The 19826-nt window shown below is 39.2% G+C and overlaps 1 protein-coding gene across 1 annotated transcript; it reads right to left on the minus strand.

The window, feature by feature from the left end:
- Nucleotides 1-977: 977 nt before the first annotated feature.
- On the minus strand, nucleotides 978-2321 carry LOC308700487 (SCAN domain-containing protein 3-like; the record flags this gene model as incomplete). The annotated part of the gene is made up of 1 exon (XM_081382120.1): nucleotides 978-2321. The coding sequence occupies one exon, from the start codon at nucleotides 2319-2321 to the stop codon at nucleotides 978-980; it is 1344 nt and encodes a 447-aa protein (XP_081238246.1).
- Nucleotides 2322-19826: the final 17505 nt, after the last annotated feature.

Genomic DNA, 19826 nt, shown 5'->3' on the forward strand with positions numbered 1-19826 from the left:
GGAAAAGATATCACCTATGGGCTCAAAGCCTGTTCCCCAATGTTATCTGCTGAAGCTTTTGCAAGAGGCATATATACCCCACGGGTCCCAGCAAGTTTTCACCAAGGTGGTAGGACCCAGCGATCCATTTCGCCCCTTTGCTTACCTTGTTATTTGTGTAGCCAGCCCTCCAGATAATCAATATGCACTTGCTTAGCATTTTTTCCATTGGGTTATTATGGAATCAAACTAATCAAGAGTTCTAGACTTTGACAGGTTCTTCTTATTTTCTTTCATGTTACTATAGACAACTATGCCTAGGGTTTTGAAGTTCTATCACACCACATGTAGTCACTTACATATATGCTTACTTGGCGTATATAATTATTTAGGTATTTACAACACCATTGTTAACTATATGATAAAAGTGTGAAAATTAATCGTAAGAAGTTGTTTATATTAGTTCAAGTTTGCTCTGTGTGGATGTATTGTTCTGTTCCAGTGATGTTTTGTGACTAAATCTGAAGGAAAAAGATAGCACCTATGGGCTCAAAGCCTGTTCCCCAATGGTATCTGCTGAAGCTTTTGCAAGAGGCATATATACCCCTCGGGTCCCAGCAAGTTTTCACCAAGGTGGTAGGACCCAGCGATCCATTTCACCCCTTTGCTTACCTTGTTTATTCGTGTAGCCAGCCCTCCAGATAATCAATATGCACTTGCTTAGCATTTTTTCCATTGGGTTATTATGGAATCAAACTAATCAAGAGTTCTAGACTTTGACAGGTTCTTCTTATTTGCTTTCATGTTACTATAGACAACTATGCCTAGGGCAGGGGTACTCAATTAGAAACCTAAAAGGTCCACTTACCAAATTTTCCTTACGTCCAGGGTCCGGAACAGTGATGGTTCAAAATCCAAAAACAGAACTCCAACAAAAAAGGTGGTAAATCCCCCAAAACGTTCAAACTATGTACAAAAGGTGATGTGGTCTGGCCTTATTAGTGTGAAAAGTGACACCTTTTTTGTGCCACCAGTTCTTTAAACTTGGGCATAAAAGGTGTGAGGGCCAAGCGGAGGCACTGATGTAAGTGTTCATTACTGAGGGTGCTTCTGTATTTGTTTTTCACCATATTCATGGTTGAAAAGGCAGACTCACAACAGTATGTTGAGGGAAACATGGTGAGAATTTGAAGGGCCATCTTCTGCAAGGAAGGAACACCTGCTGCAGCGACCATCTTAGTCCAGAAGGTGGTAGGGTCACAGAGAGACTCCTGCAGTGCAAGGTTTTCCTGAAGCTCAATTAGCTCTGATTGAAGAGAAGCAGCACTAGCCCATGGGCAGATTTTCAGGGCTTCAGTTGAAAATTCTGCAATGTTTTTAACAAGGAATGGATTTTCCATGCATAGTAAGACTTGTTTTCCCACAGGGAAATCTCCAAAGCGAGTTTGGAAATTTTCAATCAGCTTGTCCAGGAATTCAGCATGATTGTGATGATGATGTTTTCCTGCTGTTTGATTCAGAAGCTTTGGGAAGTGAAGCAGGTCCTGCTGTAAGTCACACTTGAACAGCTCCAGTTTCTTCTGAAAGGCACACACAGCTGATGTGAGGTTACACACTGTGTTATTTTTGCCCTGGAGCTTCATGTTCAGATCATTGAGATGGGAGGTGATGTCAGATAGAAATGCAACAATTTCCATTTTTTCTTCATTCTGCATGAATTCCACAAATTGTTTTGCTTTCGCACTCTTCTGATCCAACAGAAAGATTTCCAAATCTTTCCGTAATGTCCAAAAGCGCTCCAGTACCTTGCCTTTACTAAGCCACCGGACATTGTTGTGGAGGAGCAAATCATCAAATTCGGCATTCACCTCTGTTAGGAATGAGCGCAACAAGCGATGCTGCAGAGCAGATGATGCTCTCAAAAAGTTCACAAGTCTCATTACTGTTGTCATGACCTCTGCATACTTTTCTCCAAGACTGGCACACAAAACCATCTGATGGATTATGCAATGATATGCAATGAGGTCAGGGTGATGAGCTCTCAAACGTGCCACTAATCCCCTCTCTCTTCGAATCATACATGGAGCTCCATCAGTAGCAATGGAAATAATTTGCTTCAGATCTATCTCTCTGTCCCTCAACATCTGCATCAGTGCTTCATAAATATCATCCCCTCTTGTATGTCCATGGAGGGCTGTGAGGCCTAACACATCTTCACAGAATTCTCCCTTCTCTTCATCAAAAAATCTGACAAACACCAGAAGTTGTGCGTTATCTGTGTTGTCTGTGGATTCATCCAAAGCCACTGAAATGCATTTAGCCTTTTTTATTGCAGACTTCATTTGGTCAAGCAAATCATCAGCAAGGACTTCAGTTCGCTTTACAGCAGTGGAGTCAGACAAAGATATTTGGTTTATTTTTTGTATTATTTCATCTTTTTGAGTTCCCTCAAACAGGGCAATTGCTATTTCATTCATGCATTCCTTCACAATCTCCGAGTCAGAGAATGGTTTCTTGTGCTTTCCTAAGACCCATGCCACTCTTAATGAGGCTTCAGTTGCACGCTCTTGTTGGGTTGCTGATCTAACTATTACACTGCATGTTGCTTGGTATGATGATTGCAGTTGTTTGATTTTTCTGGCCCTTACCTCAGATTTTTGGGGGTAATTGTGGTCAAAGTGTCCATGCTTTGAGTCATAATGACGTTTCACGTTACCACTCTTGACAACGGCGACCGTCTCGTTGCAAATTAAACACATTGGTTTTGTGCTCCCCACCGGCAGCACAAATGCATAACTGTCAGTCCACTCAGTCTTAAATTCGCGTTTTTCAGAATCGACTTTTCTCTTCTTGTCAGGTTTTGAGCACGCCATGATTTTCACTAGCAATAAAACAGGTTAACAGGCTACCGTTAGCAGATGGATTAGCGCTTGCGTTGTTGTGAATGACACACACAACCTGCGTGATCCAAAACCCCGAGTGTTTTTTTTTTTTTTTTTTTTTACCTTATTTGTATTTTCTATCCTATGTAAGGTGCTTGTCTGTTGTCTGTGAAGACGTTTCATTTGTTGTACCAGGCCAATTATGGTTGTTAATATTGTTCAATAATAAAAAATAAAAAAACCTGCGTGATCCACAGACGCTGCGGCCAGCGTTGAGTGAGTTGTCATGGTGATTTCAGTTACAGCGCTGAGTCCTGATTGTGTCTTTGGATTGGACACAGAAGATAGATAAACCACATCTAACGTTAGTAGGAAAACAATATAGGCGTGAAATCACGCAATGAAAACTCGCTTGGATCATGACTAAATTATAATGTTGATTTTGGCTTCGGTCCAAATTGTATTGCGTCTGGGTCCGGATCCGGACCGCGGTCCGCCTATTGAGTACCCCCGGCCTAGGGTTTTGAAGTTCTATCACACCACATGTAGTCACTTACATGTATGCTTACTTGGCGTATATAATTCTTTAGGTATTTACAACACCATTGTTCACTATATGATAAAAGTGTGAAAATTAATCGTAAGAAGTTGTTTATATTAGTTCAAGTTTGCTCTGTGTGGATGTATTGTTCTGTTCCAGTGATGTTCTGTGACTAAATCTGAAGGGAAAAGATATCACCTATGGGCTCAAAGCCTGTTCCCCAATGTTATCTGCTGAAGCTTTTGCAAGAGGCATATATACCCCACGGGTCCCAGCAAGTTTTCACCAAGGTGGTAGGCCCCAGCGATCCATTTCGCCCCTTTGCTTACCTTGTTTATTCGTGTAGCCAGCCCTCCAGATAATCAATATGCACTTGCTTAGCATTTTTTTCCATTGGGTTATTATGGAATCAAACTAATCAATAGTTCTAGACTTTGACAGGTTCTTCTTATTTGCTTTCATGTTACTATAGACAACTATGCCTAGGGTTTTGAAGTTCTATCACACCACATGTAGTCACTTACATGTATGCTTACTTGGCATATGTAATTATTTAGGTATTTATAACACCATTGTTCACTATATGATCAAAGTGTGAAAATTAATCGTAAGAAGAAGTTTATATTAGTTCAAGTTTGCTCTGTGTGGATGTATTGTTCTGTTCCAGTGATGTTCTGTGACTAAATCTGAAGGGAAAAGATATCACCTATGGGCTCAAAGCCTGTTCCCCAATGGTATCTGCTGAAGCTTTTGCAAGAGGGTTATATACCCCTCGGGTCCCAGCAAGTTTTCACCGTGGTGGTAGGACCCAGCGATCCATTTCGCGGCTTTTCTTACCTTGTTTATTCGTGTAGCCAGCCCTCCAGATAATCAATATGCACTTGCTTAGCATTTTTTCCATTGGGTTATTATGGAATCAAACTAATCAAGAGTTCTAGACTTTGACAGGCTCTTCTTATTTGCTTTCATGATACTATAGACAAATATGCCTAGGGTTTTGAAGTTCTATCACACCACATGTAGTCACTTACATGTATGCTTACTTGGCGTATATAATTATTTAGGTATTTACAACACCATTTTTCACTATATGATAAAAGTGTGAAAATTAATCGTAAGAAGAAGTTTATATTAGTTCCAGTTTGCTCTGTGTGGATGTATTGTTCTGTTCCAGTGATGTTTTGTGACTAAATCTGAAGGAAAAAGATAGCACCTATGGGGTCAAAGCCTGTTCCCCAATGGTATCTGCTGAAGCTTTTGCAAGAGGCATATATACCCCTCGGGTCCCAGCAAGTTTTCACCAAGGTGGTAGGACCCAGCGATCCATTTCGCCCCTTTGCTTACCTTGTTTATTCGTGTAGCCAGCCCTCCAGATAATCAATATGCACTTGCTTAGCATTTTTTCCATTGGGTTATTATGGAATCAAACTAATCAAGAGTTCTAGACTTTGACAGGTTCTTCTTATTTGCTTTCATGTTACTATAGACAACTATGCCTAGGGTTTTGAAGTTCTATCACACCACATGTAGTCACTTACATGTATGCTTACTTGGCGTATATAATTCATTAGGTATTTACAACACCATTGTTCACTATATGATAAAAGTGTGAAAATTAATCGTAAGAAGTTGTTTATATTAGTTCAAGTTTGCTCTGTGTGGATGTATTGTTCTGTTCCAGTGATGTTCTGTGACTAAATCTGAAGGGAAAAGATATCACCTATGGGCTCAAAGCCTGTTCCCCAATGTTATCTGCTGAAGCTTTTGCAAGAGGCATATATACCCCACGGGTCCCAGCAAGTTTTCACCAAGGTGGTAGGCCCCAGCGATCCATTTCGCCCCTTTGCTTACCTTGTTTATTCGTGTAGCCAGCCCTCCAGATAATCAATATGCACTTGCTTAGCATTTTTTTCCATTGGGTTATTATGGAATCAAACTAATCAAGAGTTCTAGACTTTGACAGGTTCTTCTTATTTGCTTTCATGTTACTATAGACAACTATGCCTAGGGTTTTGAAGTTCTATCACACCACATGTAGTCACTTACATGTATGCTTACTTGGCGTATATAATTCTTTAGGTATTTACAACACCGTTGTTCACTATATGATAAAAGTGTGAAAATTAATCGTAAGAAGTTGTTTATATTAGTTCAAGTTTGCTCTGTGTGGATGTATTGTTCTGTTCCAGTGATGTTCTGTGACTAAATCTGAAGGGAAAAGATATCACCTATGGGCTCAAAGCCTGTTCCCCAATGTTATCTGCTGAAGCTTTTGCAAGAGGCATATATACCCCACGGGTCCCAGCAAGTTTTCACCAAGGTGGTAGGACCCAGCGATCCATTTCGCCCCTTTGTTTACCTTGTTATTTGTGTAGCCAGCCCTCCAGATAATCAATATGCACTTGCTTAGCATTTTTTCCATTGGGTTATTATGGAATCAAACTAATCAAGAGTTCTAGACTTTGACAGGCTCTTCTTATTTGCTTTCATGTTACTATAGACAAATATGCCTAGGGTTTTGAAGTTCTATCACACCACATGTAGTCACTTACATGTATGCTTACTTGGCGTATATAATTCTTTAGGTATTTACAACACCATTGTTCACTATATGATAAAAGTGTGAAAATTAATCGTAAGAAGTTGTTTATATTAGTTCAAGTTTGCTCTGTGTGGATGTATTGTTCTGTTCCAGTGATGTTCTGTGACTAAATCTGAAGGGAAAATATAGCACCTATGGGGTCAAAGCCTGTTCCCCAATGGTATCTGCTGGAGCTTTTGCAAGAGGCATATATATAACCCTCGGGTCCCAGCAAGTTTTCACCAAGGTGGTAGGACCCAGCGATCCATTTCACCACTTTTCATACCTTGTTTATTCGTGTAGCCTGCCTTCCAGATAATCAATATGCACTTGCTTAGCATTTTTTTCCATTGGATTATTATGGAATCAAACTAATCAAGAGTTCTAGACTTTGACAGGTTCTTCTTATTTGCTTTCATGTTACTATAGACAACTATTCCTAGGGTTTTGAAGTTCTATCACACCACATGTAGTCACTTACATGTATGCTTACTTGGCATATGTAACTCTTTAGGTATTTACAACACCACTGGCCACTATATGATAAAAGTGTGAAAATTAATCGTAAGAAGTTGTTTATATTAGTTCAAGTTTGCTCTGTGTGGATGTATTGTTCTGTTCCAGTGATGTTCTGTGACTAAATCTGAAGGGAAAAGATATCACCTATGGGCTCAAAGCCTGTTCCCCAATGGTATCTGCTGAAGCTTTTGCAAGAGGCATATATACCCCTCGGGTCCCAGCTAGTTTTCACCAAGGTGGTAGGCCCCAGCGATCCATTTCGCCCCTTTGCTTACCTTGTTTATTCGTGTAGCCAGCCCTCCAGATAATCAATATGCACTTTCTTAGCATTTTTTTCCATTGGGTTATTATGGAATCAAACTAATCAAGAGTTCTAGACTTTGACAGGCTCTTCTTATTTGCTTTCATGTAACTATAGACAAATATGCCTAGGGTTTTGAAGTTCTATCACACCACATGTAGTCACTTACATGTATGCTTACTTGGCGTATATAATTATTTAGGTATTTACAACACCATTGTTAACTATATGATAAAAGTGTGAAAATTAATCGTAAGAAGTTGTTTATATTAGTTCAAGTTTGCTCTGTGTGGATGTATTGTTCTGTTCCAGTGATGTTTTGTGACTAAATCTGAAGGAAAAAGATGGCACCTATGGGGTCAAAGCCTGTTCCCCAATGGTATCTGCTGAAGCTTTTGCAAGAGGCATATATACCCCTCGGGTCCCAGCAAGTTTTCACCAAGGTGGTAGGACCCAGCGATCCATTTCGCCCCTTTGCTTACCTTGTTTATTCGTGTAGCCAGCCCTCCAGATAATCAATATGCACTTGCTTAGCATTTTTTCCATTGGGTTATTATGGAATCAAACTAATCAAGAGTTCTAGACTTTGACAGGTTCTTCTTATTTGCTTTCATGTTACTATAGACAACTATGCCTAGGGTTTTGAAGTTCTATCACACCACATGTAGTCACTTACATGTATGCTTACTTGGCGTATATAATTCATTAGGTATTTACAACACCATTGTTCACTATATGATAAAAGTGTGAAAATTAATCGTAAGAAGTTGTTTATATTAGTTCACGTTTGCTCTGTGTGGATGTATTGTTCTGTTCCAGTGATGTTCTGTGACTAAATCTGAAGGGAAAAGATATCACCTATGGGCTCAAAGCCTGTTCCCCAATGTTATCTGCTGAAGCTTTTGCAAGAGGCATATATACCCCACGGGTCCCAGCAAGTTTTCACCAAGGTGGTAGGACCCAGCGATCCATTTCGCCCCTTTGCTTACCTTGTTATTTGTGTAGCCAGCCCTCCAGATAGTCAATATGCACTTGCTTAGCATTTTTTCCATTGGGTTATTATGGAATCAAACTAATCAAGAGTTCTAGACTTTGACAGGCTCTTCTTATTTGCTTTCATGTTACTATAGACAAATATGCCTAGGGTTTTGAAGTTCTATCACACCACATGTAGTCACTTACATGTATGCTTACTTGGCGTATATAATTCTTTAGGTATTTACAACACCATTGTTCACTATATGATAAAAGTGTGAAAATTAATCGTAAGAAGTTGTTTATATTAGTTCAAGTTTGCTCTGTGTGGATGTATTGTTCTGTTCCAGTGATGTTCTGTGACTAAATCTGAAGGGAAAATATAGCACCTATGGGGTCAAAGCCTGTTCCCCAATGGTATCTGCTGAAGCTTTTGCAAGAGGCATATATAACCCTCGGGTCCCAGCAAGTTTTCACCAAGGTGCTAGGACCCAGCGATCCATTTCACCACTTTTCATACCTTGTTTATTCGTGTAGCCTGCCTTCCAGATAATCAATATGCACTTGCTTAGCATTTTTTTCCATTGGATTATTATGGAATCAAACTAATCAAGAGTTCTAGACTTTGACAGGTTCTTCTTATTTGCCTTCATGTTACTATAGACAACTATGCCTAGGGTTTTGAAGTTCTATCACACCACATGTAGTCACTTACATGTATGCTTACTTGGCATATGTAACTCTTTAGGTATTTACAACACCACTGGCCACTATATGATAAAAGTGTGAAAATTAATCGTAAGAAGAAGTTTATATTAGTTCAAGTTTGCTCTGTGTGGATGTATTGTTCTGTTCCAGTGATGTTCTGTGACTAAATCTGAAGGAAAAAGATACCACCTATGGGGTCAAAGCCTGTTCCCCAATGGTATCTGCTGAAGCATTTGCAAGAGGCATATATACCCCTCGGGTCCCAGCAAGTTTTCACCAAGGTGGTAGGACCCAGCGATCCATTTCGCCCCTTTGCTTACCTTGTTTATTCGTGTAGCCAGCCCTCCAGATAATCAATATGCACTTGCTTAGCATTTTTTCCATTGGGTTATTATGGAATCAAACTAATCAAGAGTTCTAGACTTTGACAGGCTCTTCTTATTTGCTTTCATGTTACTATAGACAAATATGCCTAGGGTTTTGAAGTTCTATCACACCACATGTAGTCACTTACATGTATGCTTTCTTGGCATATGTAATTATTTAGGTATTTACAACACCATTGTTCACTATATGATCAAAGTGTGAAAATTAATCGTAAGAAGAAGTTTATATTAGTTCAAGTTTGCTCTGTGTGGATGTATTGTTCTGTTCCAGTGATGTTCTGTGACTAAATCTGAAGGGAAAAGATACCACCTATGGGCTCAACGCCTGTTCCCCAATGGTATCTGCTGAAGCATTTGCAAGAGGCATATATACCCCTCGGGTCCCAGCAAGTTTTCACCAAGGTGGTAGGACCCAGCGATCCATTTCGCCCCTTTGCTTACCTTGTTATTCGTGTAGCCAGCCCTCCAGATAATCAATATGCACTTGCTTAGCATTTCTTCCATTGGGTTGTTATGGAATCAAACTAATCAAGAGTTCTAGACTTTGACAGGTTCTTCTTATTTGCTTTCATGTTACTATAGACAACTATGCCTAGGGTTTTGAAGTTCTATCACACCACATGTAGTCACTTACATGTATGCTTACTTGGCATATGTAATTATTTAGGTATTTACAACACCATTGTTCACTATATGATCAAAGTGTGAAAATTAATCGTAAGAAGAAGTTTATATTAGTTCAAGTTTGCTCTGTGTGGATGTATTGTTCTGTTCCTGTGATGTTCTGTGACTAAATCTGAAGGGAAAAGATATCACCTATGGGCTCAAAGCCTGTTCCCCAATGGTATCTGCTGAAGCTTTTGCAAGAGGCATATATACCCCACGGGTCCCAGCAAGTTTTCACCAAGGTGGTAGGACCCAGCGATCCATTTCGCCCCTTTGCTTACCTTGTTATTCGTGTAGCCAGCCCTCCAGATAATCAATATGCACTTAGCATTTTTTCCATTGGGTTATTATGGAATCAAACTAATCAAGAGTTCTAGACTTTGACAGGTTCTTCTTATTTGCTTTCATGTTACTATAGACAAATATGCCTAGGGTTTTGAAGTTCTATCACACCACATGTAGTCACTTACATGTATGTTTACTTGGCGTATATAATTATTTTGGTATTTACAACACCATTTTTCACTATATGATAAAAGTGTGAAAATTAATCGTAAGAAGAAGTTTATATTAGTTCAAGTTTGCTCTGTGTGGATGTATTGTTCTGTTCCAGTGATGTTCTGTGACTAAATCTGAAGGAAAAAGATATCACCTATGGGCTCAAAGCCTGTTCCCCAATGGTATCTGCTGAAGCTTTTGCAAGACGGTTATATACCTCTCGGGTCCCAGCAAGTTTTCACCAAGGTGGTAAGACCCAGCGATCCATTTCGCGCCTTTTCTTACCTTGTTTATTCGTGTAGCCAGCCCTCCAGATAATCAATATGCACTTGCTTAGCATTTTTTCCATTGGGTTATTATGGAATCAAACTAATCAAGAGTTCTAGACTTTGACAGGTTCTTCTTATTTGCTTTCATGTTACTATAGACAAATATGCCTAGGGTTTTGAAGTTCTATCACACCACATGTAGTCACTTACATGTATGCTTACTTGGCATATGTAATTATTTAGGTATTTACAACACCATTGTTCACTATATGATCAAAGTGTGAAAATTAATCGTAAGAAGAAGTTTATATTAGTTCAAGTTTGCTCTGTGTGGATGTATTGTTCTGTTCCAGTGATGTTCTGTGACTAAATCTGAAGGGAAAAGATATCACCTATGGGCTCAAAGCCTGTTGCCCAATGTTATCTGCTGAAGCTTTTGCAAGAGGCATATATACCCCACGGGTCCCAGCAAGTTTTCACCAAGGTGGTAGGACCCAGCGATCCATTTCGCCCCTTTGCTTACCTTGTTATTCGTGTAGCCAGCCCTCCAGATAATCAATATGCACTTGCTTAGCATTTTTTCCATTGGGTTATTATGGAATCAAACTAATCAAGAGTTCTAGACTTTGACAGGTTCTTCTTATTTGCTTTCATGTTACTATAGACAAATATGCCTAGGGTTTTGAAGTTCTATCACACCACATGTAGTCACTTACATGTATGCTTACTTGGCATATGTAATTATTTAGGTATTTACAACACCATTGTTCACTATATGATCAAAGTGTGAAAATTAATCGTAAGAAGAAGTTTATATTAGTTCAAGTTTGCTCTGTGTGGATGTATTGTTCTGTTCCAGTGATGTTCTGTGACTAAATCTGAAGGGAAAAGATCACCTATGGGCTCAAAGCCTGTTCCCCAATGGTATCTGCTGAAGCTTTTGCAAGACGGTTATATACCCCTCGGGTCCCAGCAAGTTTTCACCAAGGTGGTAGGACCCAGCGATCCATTTCGCGCCTTTTCTTACCTTGTTTATTCGTGTAGCCAGCCCTCCAGATAATCAATATGCACTTGCTTAGCATTTTTTCCATTGGGTTATTATGGAATCAAACTAATCAAGAGTTCTAGACTTTGACAGGCTCTTCTTATTTGCTTTCATGTTACTATAGACAAATATGCCTAGGGTTTTGAAGTTCTATCACACCACATGTAGTCACTTACATGTATGGTTACTTGGTGTATATAATTATTTTGGTATTTACAACACCATTGTTCACTATATGATAAAAGTGTGAAAATTAATCGTAAGAAGTTGTTTATATTAGTTCAAGTTTGCTCTGTGTGGATGTATTGTTCTGTTCCAGTGATGTTCTGTGACTAAATCTGAAGGGAAAAGATATCACCTATGGGCTCAAAGCCTGTTCCCCAATGGTATCTGCTGAAGCTTTTGCAAGAGGCATATATACCCCTCGGGTCCCAGCTAGTTTTCACCAAGGTGGTAGGCCCCAGCGATCCATTTCGCCCCTTTGCTTACCTTGTTTATTCGTGTAGCCAGCCCTCCAGATAATCAATATGCACTTTCTTAGCATTTTTTTCCATTGGGTTATTATGGAATCAAACTAATCAAGAGTTCTAGACTTTGACAGGCTCTTCTTATTTGCTTTCATGTAACTATAGACAAATATGCCTAGGGTTTTGAAGTTCTATCACACCACATGTAGTCACTTACATGTATGCTTACTTGGCGTATATAATTATTTAGGTATTTACAACACCATTGTTAACTATATGATAAAAGTGTGAAAATTAATCGTAAGAAGTTGTTTATATTAGTTCAAGTTTGCTCTGTGTGGATGTATTGTTCTGTTCCAGTGATGTTTTGTGACTAAATCTGAAGGAAAAAGATGGCACCTATGGGGTCAAAGCCTGTTCCCCAATGGTATCTGCTGAAGCTTTTGCAAGAGGCATATATACCCCTCGGGTCCCAGCAAGTTTTCACCAAGGTGGTAGGACCCAGCGATCCATTTCGCCCCTTTGCTTACCTTGTTTATTCGTGTAGCCAGCCCTCCAGATAATCAATATGCACTTGCTTAGCATTTTTTCCATTGGGTTATTATGGAATCAAACTAATCAAGAGTTCTAGACTTTGACAGGTTCTTCTTATTTGCTTTCATGTTACTATAGACAACTATGCCTAGGGTTTTGAAGTTCTATCACACCACATGTAGTCACTTACATGTATGCTTACTTGGCGTATATAATTCATTAGGTATTTACAACACCATTGTTCACTATATGATAAAAGTGTGAAAATTAATCGTAAGAAGTTGTTTATATTAGTTCACGTTTGCTCTGTGTGGATGTATTGTTCTGTTCCAGTGATGTTCTGTGACTAAATCTGAAGGGAAAAGATATCACCTATGGGCTCAAAGCCTGTTCCCCAATGTTATCTGCTGAAGCTTTTGCAAGAGGCATATATACCCCACGGGTCCCAGCAAGTTTTCACCAAGGTGGTAGGACCCAGCGATCCATTTCGCCCCTTTGCTTACCTTGTTATTTGTGTAGCCAGCCCTCCAGATAGTCAATATGCACTTGCTTAGCATTTTTTCCATTGGGTTATTATGGAATCAAACTAATCAAGAGTTCTAGACTTTGACAGGCTCTTCTTATTTGCTTTCATGTTACTATAGACAAATATGCCTAGGGTTTTGAAGTTCTATCACACCACATGTAGTCACTTACATGTATGCTTACTTGGCGTATATAATTCTTTAGGTATTTACAACACCATTGTTCACTATATGATAAAAGTGTGAAAATTAATCGTAAGAAGTTGTTTATATTAGTTCAAGTTTGCTCTGTGTGGATGTATTGTTCTGTTCCAGTGATGTTCTGTGACTAAATCTGAAGGGAAAATATAGCACCTATGGGGTCAAAGCCTGTTCCCCAATGGTATCTGCTGAAGCTTTTGCAAGAGGCATATATAACCCTCGGGTCCCAGCAAGTTTTCACCAAGGTGCTAGGACCCAGCGATCCATTTCACCACTTTTCATACCTTGTTTATTCGTGTAGCCTGCCTTCCAGATAATCAATATGCACTTGCTTAGCATTTTTTTCCATTGGATTATTATGGAATCAAACTAATCAAGAGTTCTAGACTTTGACAGGTTCTTCTTATTTGCCTTCATGTTACTATAGACAACTATGCCTAGGGTTTTGAAGTTCTATCACACCACATGTAGTCACTTACATGTATGCTTACTTGGCATATGTAACTCTTTAGGTATTTACAACACCACTGGCCACTATATGATAAAAGTGTGAAAATTAATCGTAAGAAGAAGTTTATATTAGTTCAAGTTTGCTCTGTGTGGATGTATTGTTCTGTTCCAGTGATGTTCTGTGACTAAATCTGAAGGAAAAAGATACCACCTATGGGGTCAAAGCCTGTTCCCCAATGGTATCTGCTGAAGCATTTGCAAGAGGCATATATACCCCTCGGGTCCCAGCAAGTTTTCACCAAGGTGGTAGGACCCAGCGATCCATTTCGCCCCTTTGCTTACCTTGTTTATTCGTGTAGCCAGCCCTCCAGATAATCAATATGCACTTGCTTAGCATTTTTTCCATTGGGTTATTATGGAATCAAACTAATCAAGAGTTCTAGACTTTGACAGGCTCTTCTTATTTGCTTTCATGTTACTATAGACAAATATGCCTAGGGTTTTGAAGTTCTATCACACCACATGTAGTCACTTACATGTATGCTTTCTTGGCATATGTAATTATTTAGGTATTTACAACACCATTGTTCACTATATGATCAAAGTGTGAAAATTAATCGTAAGAAGAAGTTTATATTAGTTCAAGTTTGCTCTGTGTGGATGTATTGTTCTGTTCCAGTGATGTTCTGTGACTAAATCTGAAGGGAAAAGATACCACCTATGGGCTCAACGCCTGTTCCCCAATGGTATCTGCTGAAGCATTTGCAAGAGGCATATATACCCCTCGGGTCCCAGCAAGTTTTCACCAAGGTGGTAGGACCCAGCGATCCATTTCGCCCCTTTGCTTACCTTGTTATTCGTGTAGCCAGCCCTCCAGATAATCAATATGCACTTGCTTAGCATTTCTTCCATTGGGTTGTTATGGAATCAAACTAATCAAGAGTTCTAGACTTTGACAGGTTCTTCTTATTTGCTTTCATGTTACTATAGACAACTATGCCTAGGGTTTTGAAGTTCTATCACACCACATGTAGTCACTTACATGTATGCTTACTTGGCATATGTAATTATTTAGGTATTTACAACACCATTGTTCACTATATGATCAAAGTGTGAAAATTAATCGTAAGAAGAAGTTTATATTAGTTCAAGTTTGCTCTGTGTGGATGTATTGTTCTGTTCCTGTGATGTTCTGTGACTAAATCTGAAGGGAAAAGATATCACCTATGGGCTCAAAGCCTGTTCCCCAATGGTATCTGCTGAAGCTTTTGCAAGAGGCATATATACCCCACGGGTCCCAGCAAGTTTTCACCAAGGTGGTAGGACCCAGCGATCCATTTCGCCCCTTTGCTTACCTTGTTATTCGTGTAGCCAGCCCTCCAGATAATCAATATGCACTTAGCATTTTTTCCATTGGGTTATTATGGAATCAAACTAATCAAGAGTTCTAGACTTTGACAGGTTCTTCTTATTTGCTTTCATGTTACTATAGACAAATATGCCTAGGGTTTTGAAGTTCTATCACACCACATGTAGTCACTTACATGTATGTTTACTTGGCGTATATAATTATTTTGGTATTTACAACACCATTTTTCACTATATGATAAAAGTGTGAAAATTAATCGTAAGAAGAAGTTTATATTAGTTCAAGTTTGCTCTGTGTGGATGTATTGTTCTGTTCCAGTGATGTTCTGTGACTAAATCTGAAGGAAAAAGATATCACCTATGGGCTCAAAGCCTGTTCCCCAATGGTATCTGCTGAAGCTTTTGCAAGACGGTTATATACCTCTCGGGTCCCAGCAAGTTTTCACCAAGGTGGTAAGACCCAGCGATCCATTTCGCGCCTTTTCTTACCTTGTTTATTCGTGTAGCCAGCCCTCCAGATAATCAATATGCACTTGCTTAGCATTTTTTCCATTGGGTTATTATGGAATCAAACTAATCAAGAGTTCTAGACTTTGACAGGTTCTTCTTATTTGCTTTCATGTTACTATAGACAAATATGCCTAGGGTTTTGAAGTTCTATCACACCACATGTAGTCACTTACATGTATGCTTACTTGGCATATGTAATTATTTAGGTATTTACAACACCATTGTTCACTATATGATCAAAGTGTGAAAATTAATCGTAAGAAGAAGTTTATATTAGTTCAAGTTTGCTCTGTGTGGATGTATTGTTCTGTTCCAGTGATGTTCTGTGACTAAATCTGAAGGGAAAAGATATCACCTATGGGCTCAAAGCCTGTTGCCCAATGTTATCTGCTGAAGCTTTTGCAAGAGGCATATATACCCCACGGGTCCCAGCAAGTTTTCACCAAGGTGGTAGGACCCAGCGATCCATTTCGCCCCTTTGCTTACCTTGTTATTCGTGTAGCCAGCCCTCCAGATAATCAATATGCACTTGCTTAGCATTTTTTCCATTGGGTTATTATGGAATCAAACTAATCAAGAGTTCTAGACTTTGACAGGTTCTTCTTATTTGCTTTCATGTTACTATAGACAAATATGCCTAGGGTTTTGAAGTTCTATCACACCACATGTAGTCACTTACATGTATGCTTACTTGGCATATGTAATTATTTAGGTATTTACAACACCATTGTTCACTATATGATCAAAGTGTGAAAATTAATCGTAAGAAGAAGTTTATATTAGTTCAAGTTTGCTCTGTGTGGATGTATTGTTCTGTTCCAGTGATGTTCTGTGACTAAATCTGAAGGGAAAAGATCACCTATGGGCTCAAAGCCTGTTCCCCAATGGTATCTGCTGAAGCTTTTGCAAGACGGTTATATACCCCTCGGGTCCCAGCAAGTTTTCACCAAGGTGGTAGGACCCAGCGATCCATTTCGCGCCTTTTCTTACCTTGTTTATTCGTGTAGCCAGCCCTCCAGATAATCAATATGCACTTGCTTAGCATTTTTTCCATTGGGTTATTATGGAATCAAACTAATCAAGAGTTCTAGACTTTGACAGGCTCTTCTTATTTGCTTTCATGTTACTATAGACAAATATGCCTAGGGTTTTGAAGTTCTATCACACCACATGTAGTCACTTACATGTATGGTTACTTGGTGTATATAATTATTTTGGTATTTACAACACCATTGTTCACTATATGATAAAAGTGTGAAAATTAATCGTAAGAAGTTGTTTATATTAGTTCAAGTTTGCTCTGTGTGGATGTATTGTTCTGTTCCAGTGATGTTCTGTGACTAAATCTGAAGGGAAAAGATATCACCTATGGGCTCAAAGCCTGTTCCCCAATGGTATCTGCTGAAGCTTTTGCAAGAGGCATATATACCCCTCGGGTCCCAGCAAGTTTTCACCAAGGTGGTAGGACCCAGCGATCCATTTCACCCCTTTGCTTACCTTGTTATTCGTGTAGCCAGCCCTCCAGATAATCAATATGCACTTGCTTAGCATTTCTTCCATTGGGTTATTATGGAATCAAACTAATCAAGAGTTCTAGACTTTGACAGGTTCTTCTTATTTGCTTTCATGTTACCATAGACAACTATTCCTAGGGTTTTGAAGTTCTATCACACCACATGTAGTCACTTACATTTATGCTTACTTGGCATATGTAATTCTTTAGGTATTTACAACACCATTGTTCACTATATGATACAAGTGAGAAAATTAATCGTAAGAAGAAGTTTATATTAGTTCAAGTTTGCTCTATGTGGATGTATTGTTCTGTTCCAGTGATGTTTTGTGACTAAATCTGAAGGAAAAAGATACCACCTATGGGGTCAAAGCCTGTTCCCCAATGGTATCTGCTGAAGCTTTTGCAAGAGGCATATATACCCCTCGGGTCCCAGCAAGTTTTCACCAAGGTGGTAGGACCCAGCGATCCATTTCACCCCTTTGCTTACCTTGTTATTCGTGTAGCCAGCCCTCCAGATAATCAATATGCACTTGCTTAGCATTTCTTCCATTGGGTTATTATGGAATCAAACTAATCAAGAGTTCTAGACTTTGACAGGTTCTTCTTATTTGCTTTCATGTTACCATAGACAACTATTCCTAGGGTTTTGAAGTTCTATCACACCACATGTAGTCACTTACATTTATGCTTACTTGGCATATGTAATTCTTTAGGTATTTACAACACCATTGTTCACTATATGATACAAGTGAGAAAATTAATCGTAAGAAGAAGTTTATATTAGTTCAAGTTTGCTCTATGTGGATGTATTGTTCTGTTCCAGTGATGTTTTGTGACTAAATCTGAAGGAAAAAGATACCACCTATGGGGTCAAAGCCTGTTCCCCAATGGTATCTGCTGAAGCTTTTGCAAGAGGCATATATACCCCTCGGGTCCCAGCAAGTTTTCACCAAGGTGGTAGGACCCAGCGATCCATTTCGCGCCTTTTCTTACCTTGTTTATTCGTGTAGCCAGCCCTCCAGATAATCAATAAGCACTTGCTTAGCATTTTTTCCATTGGGTTATTATGGAATCAAACTAATCAAGAGTTCTAGACTTTGACAGGTTCTTCTTATTTGCTTTCATGTTACTATAGACAAATATGCCTAGGGTTTTGAAGTTCTATCACACCACATGTAGTCACTTACATGTATGCTTACTTGGCATATGTAATTATTTAGGTATTTACAACACCATTGTTCACTATATGATCAAAGTGTGAAAATTAATCGTAAGAAGAAGTTTATATTAGTTCAAGTTTGCTCTGTGTGGATGTATTGTTCTGTTCCAGTGATGTTCTGTGACTAAATCTGAAGGGAAAAGATATCACCTATGGGCTCAAAGCCTGTTCCCCAATGGTATCTGCTGAAGCTTTTGTAAGACGGTTATATACCCCTCGGGTCCCAGCAAGTTTTCACCAAGGTGGTAGGACCCAGCGATCCATTTCGCGCCTTTTCTTACCTTGTTTATTCGTGTAGCCAGCCCTCCAGATAATCAATATGCACTTGCTTAGCATTTTTTCCATTGGGTTATTATGGAATCAAACTAATCAAGAGTTCTAGACTTTGACAGGTTCTTCTTATTTGCTTTCATGTTACTATAGACAACTATGCCTAGGGTTTTGAAGTTCTATCACACCACTTGTAGTCACTTACATGTATGCTTACTTGGCGTATATAATTCATTAGGTATTTACAACACCATTGTTCACTTGTTACGTCCCCTGTTTGTCTAGGGGTAGCAGGAGAGTAACATATTGTTATAAAAGACAATGTCCACACGGAATAACCAAAAAAAGTGAAAGAACAAGAGAGAGAGTTGGTTCTGTCTGCAATCCCAGCACTCAACACACACACACACACACACACACACACACACAGGGTAACTCTTTTAGATTTTTTTAATTATCAGTAAAAATCTCTTTTACAGCAGTTAGGAGTAAGGTAAGGAATTAAATACAACTCAAATAAGTACCAGAAGACGCCACATACCTCAGGAGGGGGTTAAAGCCAAAACAACAAACAAAACTGGAAAACTACCTGGTAGTAAGAAAGTCTAATTAACCTATAAAACCAAAAGAATCAAAGAAACAACATCTCTCTTACCTGACTTCCTGACTATCCCAAAAACAGGAGAAAATAAGGGGTTAGTAAAAACAAAAGAGGCACCCACCTCCCTACTGCGTCAGCAAGCACCAACAATAATGGGGCACACCAAGTTTTCTATCACTACAGAAAACACAACAGACTTTCAAGAAGCTTTAAGACACAAACAGTCTTTCAACGTTCAACACAGTCTGGGAAAGCGGACAGGCCACACTCTCTCTGGGGAACAGCCAGTTTCCCTCTGTTTAAATGCGCTCCTCTCCACAAACTCTGATCAGGAACAGGTGGCATCAATTAGGCTCCTATGAGAGGACAGGGAGGAACAGAGGAGAACAGACAAACTACTTTTCCCAGCAGGCTGTTGGGCAAAAGGGAAACACAATCACAAATAACATACGTCCTGGGACGTAACACCTCCTCCCATAAGATTTTTCCTTGAAATTTCACAAAATGAAAGAAAAAACAAAAACAAGTTTCTACAATGAAAAACAGTGCACATTAGGTAATATCAACATAATACAATTTTAAACTGGTGGACTTGTCACAGAAGTTATCCAGCATTTGCTCAGTTCAACACCACATCAAAAAGCAAGGGAATGGTTCTCTACACCCCACTTAACATCTTTACGAACTTATAGTCTGAGTTTCTCCATTCACATTAGTTCCTTCTCTGACTTCAAGCTCAATCCTCTGCTGACCTCTGGGAGGTTCAAAGGAAGCTTGCCACAATGAGTGGATAAGGTCAACAACGTTCTTGAACTC

This window comes from Scardinius erythrophthalmus (genome assembly GCF_964197995.2).
Source record: "Scardinius erythrophthalmus genome assembly, chromosome: 13".
Taxonomy (NCBI): domain Eukaryota; kingdom Metazoa; phylum Chordata; class Actinopteri; order Cypriniformes; family Leuciscidae; genus Scardinius; species Scardinius erythrophthalmus.